This window comes from Elgaria multicarinata, chromosome 14 (assembly GCF_023053635.1).
Source record: "Elgaria multicarinata webbii isolate HBS135686 ecotype San Diego chromosome 14, rElgMul1.1.pri, whole genome shotgun sequence".
Taxonomy (NCBI): Eukaryota; Metazoa; Chordata; class Lepidosauria; order Squamata; family Anguidae; genus Elgaria; species Elgaria multicarinata.
The window spans coordinates 30,205,538-30,225,235 of NC_086184.1; the positions used below are offsets into that span (position 1 = coordinate 30,205,538).

The 19,698-nt window shown below is 47.5% G+C and overlaps 1 protein-coding gene across 4 annotated transcripts in view; it reads left to right on the forward strand.

Annotated features, from left to right (window-relative positions):
* WDR59 (WD repeat domain 59) overlaps positions 1-19,421 on the forward strand; it is an 89,962-nt gene extending 70,541 nt beyond the window's left edge. For 3 of the 4 annotated variants that reach the window (XM_063140898.1, XM_063140899.1, XM_063140901.1), the window contains 6 exons: positions 736-848; positions 1,915-2,053; positions 2,149-2,221; positions 4,318-4,441; positions 17,157-17,299; positions 18,074-19,421. In XM_063140898.1, the coding sequence (XP_062996968.1) occupies positions 736-848; positions 1,915-2,053; positions 2,149-2,221; positions 4,318-4,441; positions 17,157-17,299; positions 18,074-18,309 (828 nt within the window). In that variant the 3' untranslated portion in view covers positions 18,310-19,421. The remainder of the gene's footprint in view (positions 1-735; positions 849-1,914; positions 2,054-2,148; positions 2,222-4,317; positions 4,442-17,156; positions 17,300-18,073) is intronic. The other variant, XM_063140900.1, reaches the window with a different exon arrangement.
* Positions 19,422-19,698: the final 277 nt, after the last annotated feature.

A 19,698-nucleotide genomic window follows, 5' to 3' on the forward strand; every position in this document is an offset into this window, starting at 1 on the left:
GCCTTTTCCTGTCTCCCCACCCCAACCCCGGCTTTCTCTTTGCAAGAATCCTTGCTGACGCCGTAGCTTGGGGAACAGACATGGATGGGGAAGGAGACTTGCATCTCAGCTGGAAAAGGATTGAAACAAAGGGCAGGCTGTGCTCTGACCTCTTGCTCAGGATGAAATGAGGCGTGACACGCAGCACAGCGCTGCCTCTGAAAATGGCATCCCTGTGCTGGATTTTTCTCCCACCCCCACAGCATCGCTACTTGTTCTGTGGGCTGTCCGGCATGGGCCGGATGCATGCATTCCTGTGTGGCGGAGAGATAGGTCTGCATCTCCCATGTGGAATTCCTCCCCTCTACTCCATGCTGTAATGTCATCATGTGCTTCTCGTTACAACTGCTTCATAGTTTACCACTGTAGGGTGGGACACACGGGAGTGCTGTGCTCTACAGCAGATCCATGTTGCACATCAGATCATAGATCTGCCCTCACAAAAGGCATCTAGTCATGTGTGGTGGCGGTGGCGGTGCCATGTTTAATGTATCGCCCTCTGTCAACAGCTAGGCTTACATTTGATGTAACCTTTGTTTCTTTTTGGTTTGGGGAGACGGGGGACCGGGAGGCTGCTTTGAAGTCCTGCTCCAAACCCGTGACAGAACTGCCTTCCAACCTGATCCGTTTGGGGTGGGTGGGAGCTTCAGCCACCCCTGGGATATCTGCGTCCGACGTATTCTCATTCTTTTCCAGGTCTGGTCGTTAGCTACGGTAGCAACTGACCTCTGCCTGGGCCCGAACTCTGACCCCGACTTGGAGACCCCCTGGGCCCAGCACCCCTTCGGGCGCCAGCTCCTGGAGTCTCTGTAAGCACATGTCTCGAAGGACAACAGGGCGGCGGCGGCGGGTGGGGGGAGCAGACAAGGGCCCAACCAAAGCAGTCCTGTTGCTGCTCAGGGCCAGGAGCTCTCTGGATTGCTTCAAGTGAGCGTAAGAGAGCCTTGCCGGTTCAGACCAAAGGTCCATCCTGCCCAGGGTTCTACTTCCTGCTGCAGCCAACCAAATGCCCGGGCAGCCCTCTTGTAGTGATGCTTCTCAGCAAATAGCATACATGACTAGACGGCCCTGTATGGCTACTAGTCATTGATACACCTCTCCCCACCCCCCCATGACCGAATTTGTCTAATCCCCTTTTAAAGTCCTCTCTGCTCGTGGCCACCCCCACTTCCACCTCCCCCATTTTGCAGCGGCAATTCCATGAATTGGCCCAAACCTGGCCCTCCTGGGGTCCCCAGATGGCCACGTCCCTCCTCCTGGCCGTGTCTCCTCCCCCTCCCCACTCCTAAGGGAGGGGGCATAGCTCCGAGGTAGAGCCCCTGGTTTGCATGCAGAAGGTCCTGAGTTCGATCCCCAGCATCTCCAGGTAGGGCAGTAAATACTCCTGCCTGCAACTCCTTGGGGGGTTGGCGCTGGGCTGCAGCTGCCAAGGAATAGGTGTGTCCTACCCAGTCAACCAGCAGGCGTGTGCTTGTTTTGGTCTGGGCTTTTCTGTATTGCTCCGTTAAAGTCTCGCCTGAGTGAGGAATGTTAGACACAGGCATGCCACTCCCTGGAGATCACAGCTTTCCCTTGGAGAAGGAGGTGGGCGGTCACGCACAGAGCCCCTTTTGCTGCAAAGAAAAGCTGCAAAAACATTTGCCAGTGGGGTGGGGGGTGGAGGGCCCATGTCTTATGATAGACAGCAGGAATTCCACTCCTCAGCTCTGTGTAGCCTTCCCACACAAACTGTGTGTGTGTAATGTTGTGTGTGTGTGTGTGTGTGTTGCCAAATTTGCATCTTTCTCCTCCTTGGAGGCAGATTCCCCCCTCCCTGCCCTAGTCTACAGAACTGGCTGTTCATCGGCCCGGCCTGACCTTTCTTTTCCTCCCCAGGGTGGCACATTACTGCCAGCTCCATGATGTGCAGACTTTGGCCATGCTGTGCAGCGTCTTTGAGGCCCAGTCCAGGCCGCAGGGAGCCCTAAACTCCGTGGGACTCTTTCCTCAGCGCTCCTCCAGCCACAGCCGATATGTACGGGTAGACGTCGGTCCCGAGTGCTTCCCACAAGCCCAGCCTGGGTTGGGTCTGCCCATGGTGTAATTCCCGCTTTGTTTTTCCCACCACAGCCCAGCTTTACCTCCTCAGGCTCCTGTTCCAGCATGTCCGACCCGGGACTTAGCACCAGCAGCTGGAACATAGGTAGGCATCCCGCGGTGAGCTTCAGAACATCCTGCAGGAGGAGAGCTTGGGCTTTTCACTGGCCTTGGAAACCTTCGCTCCTATCACTCTTGGTTCAGGTTGTCTTGTTAGATCAGCCTTCCCCAACCTGGTGCCCTCCAGCATAGCAGGCTGGGGGATTCTGGGAGTTGTAGTCCAGTACATCTGGAGGGCACCAGGTTGGGTAAGGGCGCTAGATGTTTTGTGTAGGTTTTTATATAATGTCTTTTGTTTGGGTAAAATTATAAGCTGCTTTGAGAACCCAGATTGCACATATAAATCGTTGCTTTGTTGAAGACATTCTAGTTTAATTATCCATATGAGTTTTAATCAATTAAACTATCAATTACCTCTGACTAATTTGAGTAGATGAAAAAACATCCTTCATTTTTAGATGCATGTGTGAAAGCAGGTACTATGTCAGAAAAGGCCTTCTCTCCTGTGTGAGTGAAGAATGCCTCTTTTAAAAAGTGCCTGATCACAACACTTATGTATGTATGTACTTCGTTAACCATTTCAAAATAGCTGCTGCCGGACTGGGGAATGTCCTAAAAACAACAACTCATCAATTATTTTATTGATTGACTAAATGTTGCAGCCCTAAAATACATTTTTAAAAAATGCAAGATGGTTCTTACTGTCTTGCTTGAAGTCTGAGCCATACACCCTTTTTTTAATTGCTTTGTCTGTCAAAAACTAGGCTTTTCCTGCAAGGTTCTCTTTGCAAGAGCTTAGAACCCGGCTGTCTAGTGAACAGGCAGCAGGACACTTTCAGTAAAGCCTTCCTAATAAACTTGCTAAAGAGTCAAGGTCTTTGATGATAACGCGAGCTGCCCAAGAATTGAGTTTGCTGCATAGGTTTGGTTTGTGGGCAATGAAGCTCGGTAGCTGGATAAATAAATCTGCTTGCAAAGGGAAGCGAGCTGCCTGGCAAAATGCTTTGCTTCGATTTCCTTGGCTCGAGCTCTTGGACCGTCGACCTTAAGCGAGAACGACATATTCTTCAAGGGACCTAGTCAGAATAAAGAGGTATTTGGGAGAGAAGGTTACAAAGCGGGATGGAGAGAGATCTGAGAAGGGACGGAACAAGGAATGTCTGGCCTCGTGAGCTGCGACATGCTGGATTCTGCAGCTTCCCTTTGACTCCTGGTCTTATTGCTTCAGGGGCTGAGGCAGAATATGCTTCCCCTGGATCTGCCCCGGGGGTGGCTGTGCCTCTATGCGGACCCTCTAAGGCAGGAGGAGGAGAGGACTCACGCTGCCGCCGCGTCTCCAAATGAGCCTGGCTGGCATCTGGTTCCTGGGCGCATCTTCCACCTCTCGGCTGCCCCATCCCAATCTGAGAGAGCCGGGATTCCCTGGCTGGCAGCCATCCGGTGAAGGCGTTCATGGGATGGTGGCTGTTGCTGCTGGGCTTTCCCATCGCCTCCGAAGCCTCTGCCCCTGTGTCTTATGCTCGCAGCCCTCTCTTAAAGAGGTGGCGGGCGGCACAGAGGCAAATCCCCCTGATTCCTTGTCCTGGGTTCCTTGTTAAAAGATGCTTTTGCCTTCTTTTTCCTCCATTGGGGGGTTTGGTGGTGGGGAGGTTGCTATTCAGAAAAGGGGGGGTGTCGGCTGTCAATTTGCTGGTCGTCCCCCCCAACACTAGTTATTGTTCGTTTGTTTGAAGTGTGGGTAGTTCTCTGCTTCCTAAAGCAGAAGGGTGAGGAATCTGCGGCCCTCCAGGTGGTGATCAGTGGTCAGGGATGATGGGAGTGGTAGTCCATCAACTTTTGAAGCTCCTTGGCCGCTGTGCCAGAGTGCCAGAGTTTGGTAACTGCATCTCTGGCCTATTCTGGTGCAACTTGCAGTTGGTGTGTCAGAGCTGCAAATCTTGTTCTTCTCACGTTACTCTCCGTAGCAGCAGAGGGGGAGCTGCAGCTGGCTGCCTGCCTGCCTGCCGGCTATCACAGGAGCCCTTTTCCTAGGGCCGAAGGCCTTTGTAGAGCACGGCCGGTCAGCTCGCCTCCACCACCTTGGCCTTCTCTGAGCTGCCATCGCTGCCTCCAAAGCTTGCTAACCTTCTTTGACCCTTGCAGCCAGCAAGGAGATGGAGCACAACCCAGCCTGGGGCGAGTCTTCCCCTGAGGACTTCCGCTTCGGCAACTTGGCCTACGCCGACCATCGGGATCGGGAGAAGGATCAGCACGACAGGAACAAAAGGTGAAGGGGAGGGGCCAGGGTGGGTCTTCCGCTTCCATGGTTGGAGAGGGGGGCTGGTGGTTGTTAGGGAGGATCCACAACGGCTTTGTGATGTCACAAAAGGAGGAAGAGAGGAGGGCTCTGGGATGCAAAACAACCCTGCTCCCACTTCCTGATTTTAGAGCGTTTCCTATTTCCAGGGGGCGGGGGGGGGCGAGATATTTGGGCAGCCCACGCATTCCTACACCTCCCAGTCATCTTGATCTTCCAGGGTACTGGAAGCTTAACCCGCTTTCTCAAGGGACACCCTTTGGGGGAGTGTGGTGTTGTTTTTTGGTAGTTCTCAATATAGTTGGGGCTTTTCTGCCACCAGGCTGAAGTTCCTCCAGATCATCTATCCATGATTTTAATGTTAATTATGTTGTAGTCCAGGCTATATCCCCACAGTCATGATAATTTTGAACTGGAAGGGTCATCACCAGCCTGAGGAACAGGAGATCTGGTGCTATATTCCTTTTTGTTAGAATTGGATTTTGGCCACCAATACGGTGCATTGTTAATGTGGGGTCTGCTAGATTATTCAGTCTTAATAGCTACATTTTTAACAGCTCATGGTTTCACAATATATAACTTCCAGTACCTACTCTACCAGGCATATGGCGGCACATCTTAATCACCCACATGTTTAGTTTTTTAACGGTTTTTAATGCTTTATGTGTGTATGTTCTGTGTTTTAGAATTTTAAATTTTGTATACTCGTTTTTATCTTAATTTTAGAATTTCTGTAAACCGCCCAGAGATCCCTGGCTATGGGAGCGGTATATAAGTATAATAAATAAATAAATAAATAAATACATCCCTTTCTAAACTACACTGTTCTTCTTTGTGGTCTCTGTGCATCTCACTGATGGGCTCTGCGCCTGTGCGGAGCTTCTTCGGGAAACTTCCATAGCCTAGAATTTTTTCGGGAACCCCTCCCCTTCCTGTATCTAATATCTGGGTTCCTGCCCAAGTCTCTCAGTTCTTCGTTGACAGCCATTGTGGTAACTTCAATGTGGAAATCTCTCCAGTCTTAGACGACCTAGAGTATATATTCAATGAACAAAAAACCTACGGTTTATAAAACAACGTTAAGGCCGTACACTTTCCCACCAAGCACCAAAAAGCGGGGAAATTGGGAGTTAAGGCTCGCCAGCCTTAACGCCACATCCTCCCTAAGGAGGCAGAAAGTACCAGTGAAATTCTCATTCTGCCAAAGCAGATAAACCATGAGGACAGGATGGAGAATAGGATATGCAGAGGTGACTGTGGGGTTGTGGAAAACTGATGACGAACAACTTAGAGCCACCTACTTCTTTTTTTGTTTAGAGCAGCCCTTCCCCAACCTGGTGCCCTCCAAAGGTGTTGGACTGCGACGATCCATCATTGCATGTCAGTATGGAGCTATACTAGGGTAATCAGATACAAAAGAGGTCAGGGCTTCTGCAGCTTGCACTGTTGTGATGAAAAGGGAATTTCACCAGATTCTCCATATATACAAATGACACCTGGTGAAATTCCCTTTTCATCACAACAGTGAAAGCTGCAAGAGCTATACTAGAGTAATCAGATACAAAAGAGGTCAGGGCTTCTGCAACTTGCACTGTTGTGATGAAGAGGGGATTTCACCAGGTTCTCCATATATACAAATGACACCTGGTGAAATTCCCTTTTCATCACAACAGTGCAAGTTGCAGAAGCTATACTAGAGTAATCAGATACAAAGAGGTCAGGGCTTCTGCAGCTTGCACTCCCTCGCCCGCCACATGCTCACTTACCTCCCTTCACTCACCGCCCGCTCCAGGCTTCGAAGCCAGGACGCTGGGGTTGGAGGCGGAGGCTTTAGAGTAACCCACCCGCGAAAAGACACTGACAATATTTGCTAGAGGAGGCAGCCATTTTCTCTCAATGTTCCAATATAGCTGATATAGTAAGAATGATGGAGACAAGCTGGAGAGGTTCAGAGGAGGGCACCCAGGATGATCAGGGGTTTGGAAACGAAACTCCATGAAGAGACTGAAACAACTGGGCATGTTTAGCCTGGAGAAGAGAAGATTGATGGAACCAGTTACTTAGGGAGGTTGTGGCCTCTCCCACACTAGAGGCCTTCAACAGGCAGCTGGAGAACCATCTGTAACATATGCTTTAGGGTGGATTCCTGCATTGAGCAGGGGTTGGACTCGATGGCCTTATAGGCCCCTTCCAACTCTACTATTCTATGATTAAAAATGAATTGCTGTGATTCAGGGGGCTATGACAGTTTTGTTCGTTTATTTATAAGGGTGGAAACGGTACAGTAACTTTCAGAATTGTATCAAACTTATTCTCAGCAGCTATTCAGTGCCCCAATGTATAGCTGAACACCTAGAAACTTATTCCATTGACAATGTGATCCACACATCCCATGATAAAAAGTTGGCATGAAATATTTTTTGCAAAACTAGCAATAAATCATTATTTATTATTACATTTATATACCTCCCCATAGACAAAGCTTTCTGGGTGGTTTACAATACATTTACCTCATTACTTGAATATAAGGTTTAAATAATATCTGAACCTGGCCCAATGGTGCAATCCTATGCATTTTTAGACAGAAAAGTAAAAATCCTACAACTCCCAGCATTCCTCAGCCAGTCTTGCGGGTTGGGGCATGCTGGCAGTTGTAGGCCTCACCCCCTCTCAACATGCATAAGATTACACCCTTATGGACTTAAGAGTATTTCTTCATCTACCCCAGTGATGCTTCCAGTAAAAGGATGCAAAAAGAGAAAATATTTTCAATGTATTATTTTAATTATTATTATGCCCAAATGTTTCAGAATGAAGAGCTCATTAACTTTTGTAAACTGCCCAGAGAGCTTTGGCCATGGGGCAGTATGTAAATACAATAAATAAACAAATTAATTAATCAGGGGGTAATCTTTACAATCCCAAATTCTAGGAAGCGGATAAGCCAGTTTCTAGAGATGTGATCCAGACCTCTTCAGAAGGGGGAATAGTGTTAATCCAGACCTCTTCAGAAGGGGGAATAGGGTTTTGGTCAGTCTAAATTGTCTCCAGGGTTCCCTTACTCAGTTCCTCAAATCACAAAGAGCGCTTTGCCATGGATTCCTATGGACAAGTATGGTTCCTCTATAGAGCTCAAACATGTCTAAAGTGTCCTATTTCTAAAGAAAGACTGTATTTTAAAGAAAGCCTTCTCAAACCTTAGAGAAGCAGCCTTTTTTAAAAATCTTTAAAATAAAAAAGGCTGCAAAGGGAGTCTAGAAGGATCACGGTGGTCTATGAAGTAATGTTTCCTGAAGGAAGAATATTGCCACAGTTAAAATTGAAGTTCTTAAATAAATAAATAAATTATTTTAACTTAATTGCTTTTCCTTCACCTAAGCAAAGATGAGGTTCTAATACAATCTCCAGTGGAAAAGAAAGAAACTGCCACTATATTCCTGCATTGAGCAGGGGGTTGGACTCGATGGCCTTGTAGGCCCCTTCCCACTCTGCTATTCTATGATTCTAAATACTGACATTTCTGCTGCAAACTAATGCCTGCTTTTGTTTGTTTTTAAAAGAAAGTCTGAATCATTTTACTTATAATAGAAAAGGATGGAACTGCAAATAGCCTAAAACTGTTTAAAATTAATATCTAGACACACAGAACCATAGAATAGCAGAGTTGGAAGGGGCCTACAAGGCCATTGAGTCCAAACCCCCCCCCCCCCCGCTCAATGCAGGAATCCACCCTAAAGCATCCCTGACAGACATCCCTGACAATGTCTTAAGAGAAATATTTTTACAGAGTTTTATCCATACACACACCCAAACTCCCCCAGTAAGACTTCGAGATTAACACTGCAAAGGCTGGAATCTGTACAATTTTCAAGCGTGCAAGCTAAATACAGTTCACACCAGCACCCATGTACCTGCTTTTGCAGTTGTCTTGCTACTGCTGCTGCAGCACAGAGCTACCAGCTTTAGACATTGTTGTTTTGCAGCAATCCTTTGCAAACCACCATGTGAGTTTAAGGGGGAAATTGCAATTTTTTTTGCAAATTAAGCACAATTAAAGCAGGATGCATGAGAGAACTTCACAATAAAAGCTGATTTTAAGGTGGAAAACTTCTGAGTCCTTTGCATGCAATTTGCAGTGATTGCAAGGTATAGCGCTGGTGCAATAAAGCTCTTAAGCAGCCAGCCCCCTACATTCACCTAGCCACCATCCCCCCCACCAACCCCCCTCAGTCTTACCTTCTAATTGCTTCTTCTCCTGCTTGCTTGCAGCTTTCTTCTTCTTCTTCTTCTTCTTCTTCTTCTTCTTCTTCTTCTTCTTCTTCTTCTTCTTCTTCTTCTTCTTCCCCTCGGCCTAGGCAGGGAGTGGGGGGGACGCTTCCAGGAAGTCCCAGAATGCGTCCCACAGCCCCCTCCCTCAGCGTCGATGGGGCCTTGTACTTGCTCTGCACGATCTTGCAGGCAAAGTACAAGGCCCCATCGAGGCAGGGAGGGGGCGGAGACGTTGGGAGGAAGCCTGGGCCCAGCTGAGGTGAACTCCATGCGCGGCTGCAGGCCCGGGTGCTAGAAGGAGGCCCTGCCCCCCCAGAGGATGGCCTTGCTTGCTCCCAGACTCTCTCCCACTCACTCCCTTCTCCCCCCTCCCTCCTTGGAACCTGAGGCGCATGCGTGAGCATATCGGAGTCCCATAGGCTAACATTGGACACAAATAAATTAATAAAAAATCAACGGAAGCAGATATTTTAAAAAGAAAGGCCATTCCATCAATGAGGACAGGGGAACACAATCCCATCAATGGATTGGAAGGTAAGGGTCCCAATTTGGTGCTATAAGTGAGCAAAAAAAGGTTGCCAACCAGGAAGTAAAACAAAGCAGATCTGGACAGACATACTGCCCCCCCCCCCATTTTCTGCTTTAAACTCCCACCCAGCCCTCAATATTGCAGGAATCTCCCTGAAATGCGCAGGGAATGTAAAGCCAGCATTTCTTTCTGGCAGTACCACGTTTCAGAAAGATTCCTGAAATATTTTTTATTTTAGGCTGCTAGGTTGACCCACCCCCCAGCAATTCCATTTAACATGGCGGAATGCTCGTTTTACTGACGGCCCTTAACTACAGGAATCACGACTGTGATTCCTGTAATATATATATATATATATATATATATATATATATATATATATATATATATATAAATTAATTGTTAGAGTTAGAGAGTTTGTTACGTTTATTCTGTCTTCCTATCCTCTCGTATTTCTATCTAGTTTGCGCTTTATTTCTCGGATAGTTTTTTTCCTACTTGCGATCTTTGATCGCGGTGCCTCGGCACATGGCCGCTAAGGCACCTTTTCGCAAGTGTGTCCGGTGCGGGAGTAAACTCCCTCCTTCGGACGGACACTCTCTGTGTGTTTTATGCCTAGGAGAAGGTCACATAGTCGAGACTTGCCATCACTGCATGTCCTTCACCAGGCAAACAAGAAAACATCGAGCGGATCGCTTAAGGTCTTTACTTTGGGATAAAGCACTCCGCGCTGTAGATAGCCACCCAAAGACCTCAAAATCAAACCCTATGGCTTCTCCAACCACAGGGGCTTCGCCCCACCACCATGGCCTCAGAATAGTACAACTCTCTCCAGCCAGGTCAGGTCCTACTTTGAGCCGCGATCCACCTACCCCAGAGCACATTCCGGCTGCTAAACAGCCCTCCAAAAAGCCTAAAAAATCAAAACACCAAGAGTTACACAAGAAGAAGAAAACCAAAGGACAACCTGCACCGTCTTCCACACCGCGACGCTTACCGACGCCGTCGCCATAGATCCCGAGACGGCCATCGACACCGATACCACCGTCGGTACTGATCCTCACACCGGTACCGACTGCCTCCGTATCTGAAGGAGAGCTGGTGGAGTCGACACCACCCAATACGGCAGTGCAGACTATATTACCAGTCTTGCCTAGCCGCCAGCAACCTCCAATCCCTGCTCCAGACGCAGGGCTGGAGCGGCTGCAACAACGCCCTGGCAGATCAAGGTCCCCGCGTTTAGAATGGGACAGATCGTCAGAATACTCTTCCTATGACCGTAGAAGAGATTGGCCATGGGAGTATTACCGACCTCCTGCATACGAGCACGACCCACGTCAGTATCCATCTTACTTCACGCCTCCGTATCGGCATACGGTACTGTCGCCTCTGAGACAGAGGGAACCCCGTGGTGGAAACGTTACATCAACCGCTCCGGGGTGCCTGATATCGAGCCAAACTCAGCTACCTATAATGGATGTGAATCCCGAATCTCAACACGAAATAGAGGAGGACCCTCGCGGATCCCCCACTGATGATTACCGTTCGGACACTTGCTCAGTGTCATCCGTAGCTCCATCAACTCCATCCCCAGATGCAGTTATAGCCCCACAAGAACCGGTCTCGCCCCCGGAAGACATAAGGAGTTTTGCTGATCATGTCCTCCGTATGGCCCAAACATTAAGGCTAGAGGTACAACAGCATGTGGAAAGACCCAAAGACCCGGTTTTCGATGCAGTAGTCACTGAGAGCCCTGCATCGGTAGCAATACCATATCTCCCCACTTTACTACAAACGGCGCAAACGGCTTGGAAGAATCCATCCTCCTTGGTCCCAGCTTCAAAACGTTTGGAAAGCTTGTACAAAGTACAAGAGGGAAAAGTGGATTTTCTTTTCAAACATCCAGCTCCAAATTCTATAATAGTCGATTCCACACAAGGAAAATCACAGAGGACCCATGCATCCCCGGTAGATAAAGAGGGACGACGCCTAGATTTTATGGGAAGGAGAATCTACACTTCTGCATCACTCAGCATGAGGGTTGCAAACTATCAGGCCACTATGGCCCGGTATCAATTATTTTTATGGAAGAAAATAGGATCACTGTGCGATGAACTCCCTGATGAACGCAGAGACCTGGCGAGGGTTTTCCAGAACGAAGCCTCTAGGCTGGCAAAACAACTAATACACACTGCACGCCACCAAACGGATTGTGGTACCAGGACCATGATGGCAGCCATAGCTCTTCGAAGACATGCATGGCTTCGCTCCACATCCTTAACCCAGGAGACCAAAACGAGAATTGAAGACCTCCCGTTCGATGGATTGGGACTCTTCAACGCCAAAACGGATGAGACGATGGACTCCGTACAAAAGGCTAGAACCACCGCAAAGAAAATGGGCCTCACTCAACCCCAGCCAACTTTCAGACAACGGCCCTGGTACCGACATCAGTACCAGCCAACCATTAGACCTAATACCGACCGCTCATTCCATCAACACCAACAACACCAGCAAGGGAAGCGACCACACTATACTGCTGGGAAGCCCCAGACCTATCGAAAACGACAGGACTTCTAAAAAAACCCAGCGCCTTTGACTCCTTCTCACAACTGCAAAGCACTGTCTTTTTCGACGGACATCTAGTGAACTTCCATCACGCTTGGGAATGCATCACGTCAGACAAATGGGTACTAAATATCGTCGAAACCAGTTACAGCATCGAATTCAACAGCCTCCCTCCTTTTTCGGGCATGAAGGTCACCATACCACTGCCTGTACTCGAACAAGAAGTGGATGCTCTCCTGCAGAAAGGAGCCATTTGATCTCTTCACCATCACGAGATCCTCACCAGCTTCTGCTCAAGATACTTCACGGTCCTGAAAAAGGACGGCGGCCTAAGACCAATATTGGATCTTCGAAATGTCAACAGATTCATCACGACAAAAAAATTCAGGATGGTCACCCTTGCAGCAATCACACTGCTCCTAACCGAAGATTATTGGTTCATTACCATAGACATACGGGATGCCTATTTCCATATTTTGATTTGAGAAGACAGCCAGCAGTACCTACGCTTTGCAATAGGACAAAATCTTTACCAATTTCTTGTACTCCCATTCGGACTAGCCACAGCGCCTCGTGTCTTCACGAAGTGTATGGCGGTGGTATGCGCCCACTTGAGGACCCAGGGCATACAACTTTTCCCATACATAGACGACTGGTTGCTCGTGGCGAAGTCGAAACACCGACTCGAAAGACACCTTTCAATTACCCTACAGACCCTGAGAGACCTCGGGCTGTGCGTGAATACAGAGAAATTGTTCTTCCAGCAGGCTTCTTCACCTTGCATTAAAAATCTGGGACTGGTGTATAACCAACGATATCCAGATCACAGCAGTACACATTGCTGGTCAGGACAATACAATTGGCGACCTACTAAGCCGGTCCTCCTCGACAACCCACGAGTGGAAGCTTCACAGCGAAGTCAGAACACTCTTATTCGCTCGTTGGGGCAAACCGACAATCGATCTGTTTGCAACGGATGACAATACAGCTTGCCAAGAATTTTGCAGTCGTGCAGGCAACAGCCCCAACTCCCTAGGAGATGCTTTCAATCTGACATGGCAGGGAACGCTTTTTTACCTGTTTCCTCCATTTCCGATGATAACTAGAGTCCTGGCAAAAATACAGAGCGACAACACCGACTGCATCATGGTGGCACCGTGGTGGCCACGCCAGCCGTGGTTCACCAAGCTACTTCTCCTATCCGACAACTTATTCCTGAGGCTACCTTTGCGCCCGGATCTACTGTCAACTCACCAAGGCAGAGTCAGACATCCCAACGTCACCACCCTGCGACTGACAGCTTGGAGGATAGCACCCTAATTCCACAACTGCTACCGACCCCAATACAAAATATCATTTTGGAATCCAGAAAACCGTCTATGCGACGGTCGTATCTAGCAAAGTGGGGGGAAATTTCTGCCTTCGCTAAAACTGCAAATTTTGATCCGTTTGCACCATCGGTACCTCAGATCTTGCAGTTCCTCTTTTCCTTGCATGAAGGTGGCCTAGCACCCTCTTCGCTAAAAGTATACCTTGCAGCTATCGCAGCACATCAGGGTCATAATTACGGACCCTCCATGTCTTCCCATCCCCTTGTGAAAAGTTTTCTAAAAGTCTTGAAGAACACCATCGGACCAACGCGGTCGATAGTTATTATTATTATTATTATTATTATTATTATTATTATTATTATTTATATAGCACCATCAATTACATGGTGCTGTACAGATAACACAATAAATAGCAGGACCCTGCCGCGTAGGCTTACAATCTAATAAGTTGTAGTAAACAATAAAGAGGGAAGGAGAATGCGAACAGGCACAGGGAAGTGTAAACAGGCACCGGGTAGGGTGAAGCTAAACAGTATAGAGTCAGAACAAATTGTAGTCCTTCACGCACTCACGAAACCTCCCTTTGAACCCTTAGCAAGAGCCGACCTCCGACTTCTGTCCTTCAAAGTCGCTTTTTTGGTTGCAATCACATCAGCTCAAAGAGCGGGGGAGCTTACAGCATTAAGGATAGATCCACCATACTTGACATTTCATAAAGACAAAGCAGTCTTACATCACGACGTGCTTTTCCTCCCTAAAGTAGTATCAGATTTCCATGTAGGACAGGATATTATACTATCATCCTTTTTCCCTACACCATCAACCCCCCTGGAGTGCACCATGCATTCTTTGGATGTGCGCCGAGTTATCGTTTTTTACAAGACCAGGACAGAACCCTTCAGGACGCTGCCGAAGCTGTTCGTTGGAAAGCTCTGCTCTAAGCTAATGTCTGCCTGCAGTTCTTGTCTGAACATGTCATGTGCCTCTCCTTCAGGGGTGAGATTTAACCCTCTCAACTCTGTGGTTGTCTGGAACACTGGGTCTCTCAGTCTTCCAGACAGGCGGGAACTCTCCTTCCCGGCTGTCTCCTTGTTCTGTGTTAGATGCAATTAAATCAGTATTTTTTTGTTACTGGTGCTGCCTTCACCTGACTTCTGGTTACTAGAAGAATTTTCTCCACACTTTTTTTTTTTTGTAATAATTTTAATTTTTTTTAAATATCCAAATAATACAACAATACAATATAAAACAATATCCCATAATACACAATAATATAAAGTAAACAATTTAATAAACATATATTCTAACTTAATTCCATTTAACATAATCATAATTAACAAAAGTGTGCTCCTCCCAACCACGGGATCTTATTCATATTTCCAAAATCTCATTGCTTCGTCTGGAGGTGTTTTCCCTTTCCCCTTTAATAGTACAAATTCCAAAACTGTTTCCATATTCCTTCAAAATCATTCGTTTTTATCATTCCTCTTCTAACTTTCGTGCTACATGTTAATTTATCATTAATAGCAATATCCCATATTTCTTTATACCAATCTTCTATATGATAATCCCCTTGAACCTTCCAGTTCCTGGATATCATTAGTCTTGCGGCTGTTAACAAGTTCATTATCAATTATTTTGTCTCTTGATTACAATTCAATTCTCCATAAACTGATAATGCTACAATAGGTGTCTCTTGAATCTCCATTCCTATAATTTCTTTTATCTCTTTAAACACCATTTTCCATAATTTTTGTACAAATTCACATTCCCACCACATATGTAAATACAATCCTTTCTCTTGACAACCTCTCCAACATATTGCTGAATTCATCTTATTTATTTTATTTAGTTTCACAGGGGTTAGGTACCACCTCCAGACAAGCTTGTAATAATTTTCTTTTATCCTCACAGACATATTTCTCAACACTCGTTGTTTCCATATCCCTTTCCAACTCTGTTGCCCTATTTGTTCCTTCAAATCAGTTTCCCATACCATCTTGCCTACACTTTCCGACTCTCCCTTTTCCACTAATATTCTATATATTTCGCTCGTTAAACCTTTTGATTTGTTTTCCCTTTTCTAATTTTCTTTTTTAAAATCAACTCCTCAAACGTCGTAATTCCTCTACACTCTCCATTATCATTTAACCATTTCTTTGTCCACTGTTCTAATTGAATACAGTTTAACCACGATATATTTCCCTCTTTTAGTCTCTCCTTTATTTCTTCCCTCGTTTTCATCCATTATTTATTTAACAAGATGATTATGCAGGTTCAAAGCTTATTGGTTTCTCTCACTGACAAGTGTATGGTTTCAGAGCACAAAGTGTAATGGTTTCATAGGTTACTTCACTTTAACGTTTCACAATATATAGGAAGGAAAGGAACCTCTCGTGCAAGCACTGAGTCATTGCTGACTCTTGGAGGGACGCCAGCTTTCGCTGACGTTTTCTTGACAGGCCTTATAGCGAGGTGGTTTGCTGTTGCCTTCCCCGGCCATGATTACCTTTCCCCCAGCTAACTGGGTACTCATTTAGTACTCCACAATGTATAAGAAGTACTCCTACCTACTCTACTCCTTTTAAATTACACTGTTCTCATTCCCACACTCTAATCTACCAAAACAAGAACACGCAGACCCTTCCTATCTCTCTCCCAAAGCATTCCATTCCATCCCTTCTCTCCTCAGAAGTGGCCTATATATTCTCCACAGTCCTCCGACTCCTCTCCTTCTCACAGCCAATCCAGATGCTCCACACAAACATCCAATCAGCACTCTCCTTCCATCCAGCACTCATTCTCCTCTCTGTGGTTCGTACTTACCAATCTGCAACAACCATACAGTGAGTACTTACCTAAAACTCTGCAAACCTTAATAAATTCTTATACTTTATACTTAACAACATAGTCATAAGCAGTAAAACATCACAAACCCCTTCCGAATTGTTTCTATTATGTATGAAAGTGCTAAAATCACGGCCATTTTTGTGAACTTCTTGATGTACTAAATCCAGACCCACACAGAGCAAATGGCTTAAGAGGCAAATTATCCTCTTCGTGTACAAATGTTACACCCTGCCTTTTCTATAGTCTCAAACAACAACCTCAGCGCGGCTTACTAATATATACACACATGCGTGCACTCACAAGAAGAAACTAAAACTCATAATCTATAATAATAAAGAGGATTTGTTTCTGTCCATCCATCCTCACTACAATGTGAAGACCGTAAAGCTTATAAACCTGAAATTTAGCATGCATGATAAGGGGTGCACCTCAGGATTATTTTGTTTTTAAAACGCATTAATTAATTTTAATTAGTTTAAATGTTTCCATGTTGTTGAAACCTGCAGTAATACCTTCAGCCAGCAGGGCTTCCCTAACCAGCGCTTAGCTCTGCAATCCATACAGTGTGAAGCCAGCAGGAGATGATCAGGCTGAGGGACCGTGTTGTACTTCTGCTCCTTCCCCACTGCTGTGGGGCAGCCCCCCTTCAGGGGAATTGAGTGGACTGCCCCTCCCTCAGGGGTCTGTATAGGTGCACCATGGCAAAGCCCATGCCCTGGGGTGCCTGCCCCACTGAGATGGGGCGGGCACAGTATGTCCATCTCTTGACAGGCATGTGAGTTTGCTTAAAAGCTTTGCTGTATCAAACGATGGGCTATTCCCACCCATGTGGAGCCGGGTCCGTTTGCTATAATTAATAAAATAATAGAAAACTACGAACAAGAACAAGAATAGAAGCAGAGAGTAAAACCAGCAAGAACTGTGCAGATAATGAAGAATGTACACGCTGCCTTCGCAGAAACCAAACCACGCAGATCACTGCCCCAAAGAGATTACAGCCAGTAATGGTGTTGGGCAGGGGGGCGGGGAGAGAGAGAGCAGAGGGGATGATATCCAAGGATGGATGTGAGCGAGGGCCATGACCTGCAACGGAGGCTTCCGTTCAGCTGGGGCTGAGGACTCTGGGTTCTTTCTCCAGGCTCCTGGATCCAGCCAACATGCAGCAGTTTGATGACTTCAAGAAGTGCTACGGGGAAATCCTTTACCGCTGGGGCCTTCGCGAGAAGCGGGCCGAAGTCCTCAAGTTTGTTTCCTGCCCCCCTGACCCTCACAAGGGGATTGGTGAGTTGAAGCCTTCTCTGGCTCTGCCTTGATGTGGGGACCATCATCCCAAAAGTAGGGCCCTGTGCCCTGCATGCTCAAGGGCCCTGGTTCTGTATCTGGCTGCTTCAGTTAAAAGGAGGAGGGAGCAGGGGACGGAAAAGCTCTTTGTCCAAGACTTTGGCAAGCTGCTGTTGGTCCGGGTAGACAGGCCGGGGGCGTTGGGCAGTCTGTCCTGGCCTAAAGCAGCTTCTTCTGGCCTTCTTGGGCCTTAAAGACCTTGCTGTTTAAAATGGCGACGTGCAGTGGAGCAGCAGCAAAGAAGAGATGAAGTCCCTGCCTAGGTATCGACGGGGAGGGGAGAGGAGGAGAACAGGATGGGCAAAGGTCACAGGAGAAGTGTGCGTTCAAATGCATTTCTCTGTATCGAGGCTTTCCAGAAGAGGTGTGTGTTAATCCGGCAATTCCCAGGTCCCAATCCGCCCCTCCAGGTTTCCCTAGGTTTCCCTCGACCGCTGATCATTCGGTGGTTTCCCAGCTTTTGCACTGTTCTCCCCGCAGTTGAAAATGCCTCTCCTAAGGCTTCGCCACTGGCAGTGAGAGCTTTAAGCTAGGTTGCACTGGTATTTTGGTCCCTTTTGCCTTTGTCCCGCCCACTACTGGAACACCCCCGACCCCCCCCCCCCCGGAGCTTCTCCAAAAGAGAAATCGGCCCCAGGGTGAAAGTGGCGCCGCCTCCCTGTTGCAGAAGCTTCCGGCCATCACCTCCCTCCTTCTCTCTGGCTCTCCCGGCAGAGTTCGGTGTCTACTGCAGCTACTGCCGCAGCGAGGTCCGGGGTATCCAGTGCGCCCTCTGCAAGGGCTTTGCGTTCCAGTGTGCCATCTGCCATGTGGCCGTGCGAGGCTCCTCCAACTTCTGCCTGACCTGTGGACACGGGGGACACACCAGCCACATGATGGAGTGGTTCCGCACCCAGGAAGTGTGTCCCACCGGCTGCGGATGCCACTGCTTGCTGGAGAGCACCTTCTGACCGAGCGTCCTCCGAGCCTGAGTCTGACTACACCATGGCCTCGGTTGGGTCGCTCTTGAAAAGCAACGAGGCCGCCGTTCTCCCAGGTGGCTTCTGAAATGGGTGGGTGGCCGGTGGCCTTCTGCCCTCCCTAACAGGAGGTTGGGTCGGATGGAGCACCTCTTGTGGGTTTCCTGCCTCAGCAGGGTCTTTCCAAAGTGCAAAGAGAGAGAGACAGTCATGTGCAGAAGACAATCACTGTAGCTTGGCAGGGTGGAAGAGCTCTTGAGCAACGGAGGGATCACGGGCCTCCCAGCCTGGATTTGGAAGAGGGAACCAATGCACCTGGGGATTCTGTTGGATACGTGAGAAACATGCCCTGAGCTATGAGCTGGATGAGAGGTTGTCTTGATGTTTCTTCTGACGCAAACAGGGAGGATCAGAACAAACTAAGTGAGCTCCCTACACAAGCACAGGCAGGGAACATCCGTCTTGGCTGAATTAATTGGTGTGTCCTCTTGTGAACAGAGTACAGCAGAGGCTCTGCCCTGATGAACATAACACAGAAAGTTCTTTCTCCTGGGGGTGTTTTTTTTAAAAAACTGCTCTTTCATCCGAGACTCTAAAATAACTCCAGAGGTTGATGGGCCAGAAGGATTTGGTCCCTTTTTAAAGCAAGGCTATTATTTTTGATGGTGCTTCAGTGACTTGGCTTGGACGTGCCCATGACACTCCTCCAGAAACTGGCAGCCATTGCAGGACCGGAAAGGGGTGGTTTTTTGCGTGTGAAATTGGATTCTATTAAGAAAAGAGGGCCTAAGTCTTCAAGGAGCCACGCCAGCTGTCCACTTTGGAGTAGCGGTTTCAAGATCCGAATATCAGTATTTTTTTTTACTCCGAACTCCATTCCAGCCCAGAGGAAGGGCTGAGGGCAAGTCTTCTTTACTGCCCAGCGATTGCACAAATATCTTTTGGGTGCAAACAAGAGTCTGAGCTGAGCACCCCAACTTTTGGCTCAGCCCGTCCGTGCCTGGTTCCAGGCTTGCTGGGCCCATTACCATTACTTTTGAGCCGTGTAGCTGAGGAGGTGTATTTGTGTATATTCTGTAATAAAATAAGAGCATTTTATAAAACCTGCCTTGCTCTGCCACCTTTGAAATGGTTCAAAAGTTGCCATTCTCGAATGGTAACTCAATGCTTGTAGTTTTGCTTGGCTATGTCCTTCTCTGTGCCACATACGTTATTGATCAGCAAAACTCCTGTAATTATGCTCAAAACAGTCTTGTACGCTAGGCTGAGAGAGCGATTTGCCCAAGGCGGGTCTTATAGCCTTGCTAAGTGCCTGTGACATCACAGCAGTTCGGCCAATGGTTGAGGTAGGGCCTGCAGCTTTCCCTGCTGTTCTAATGC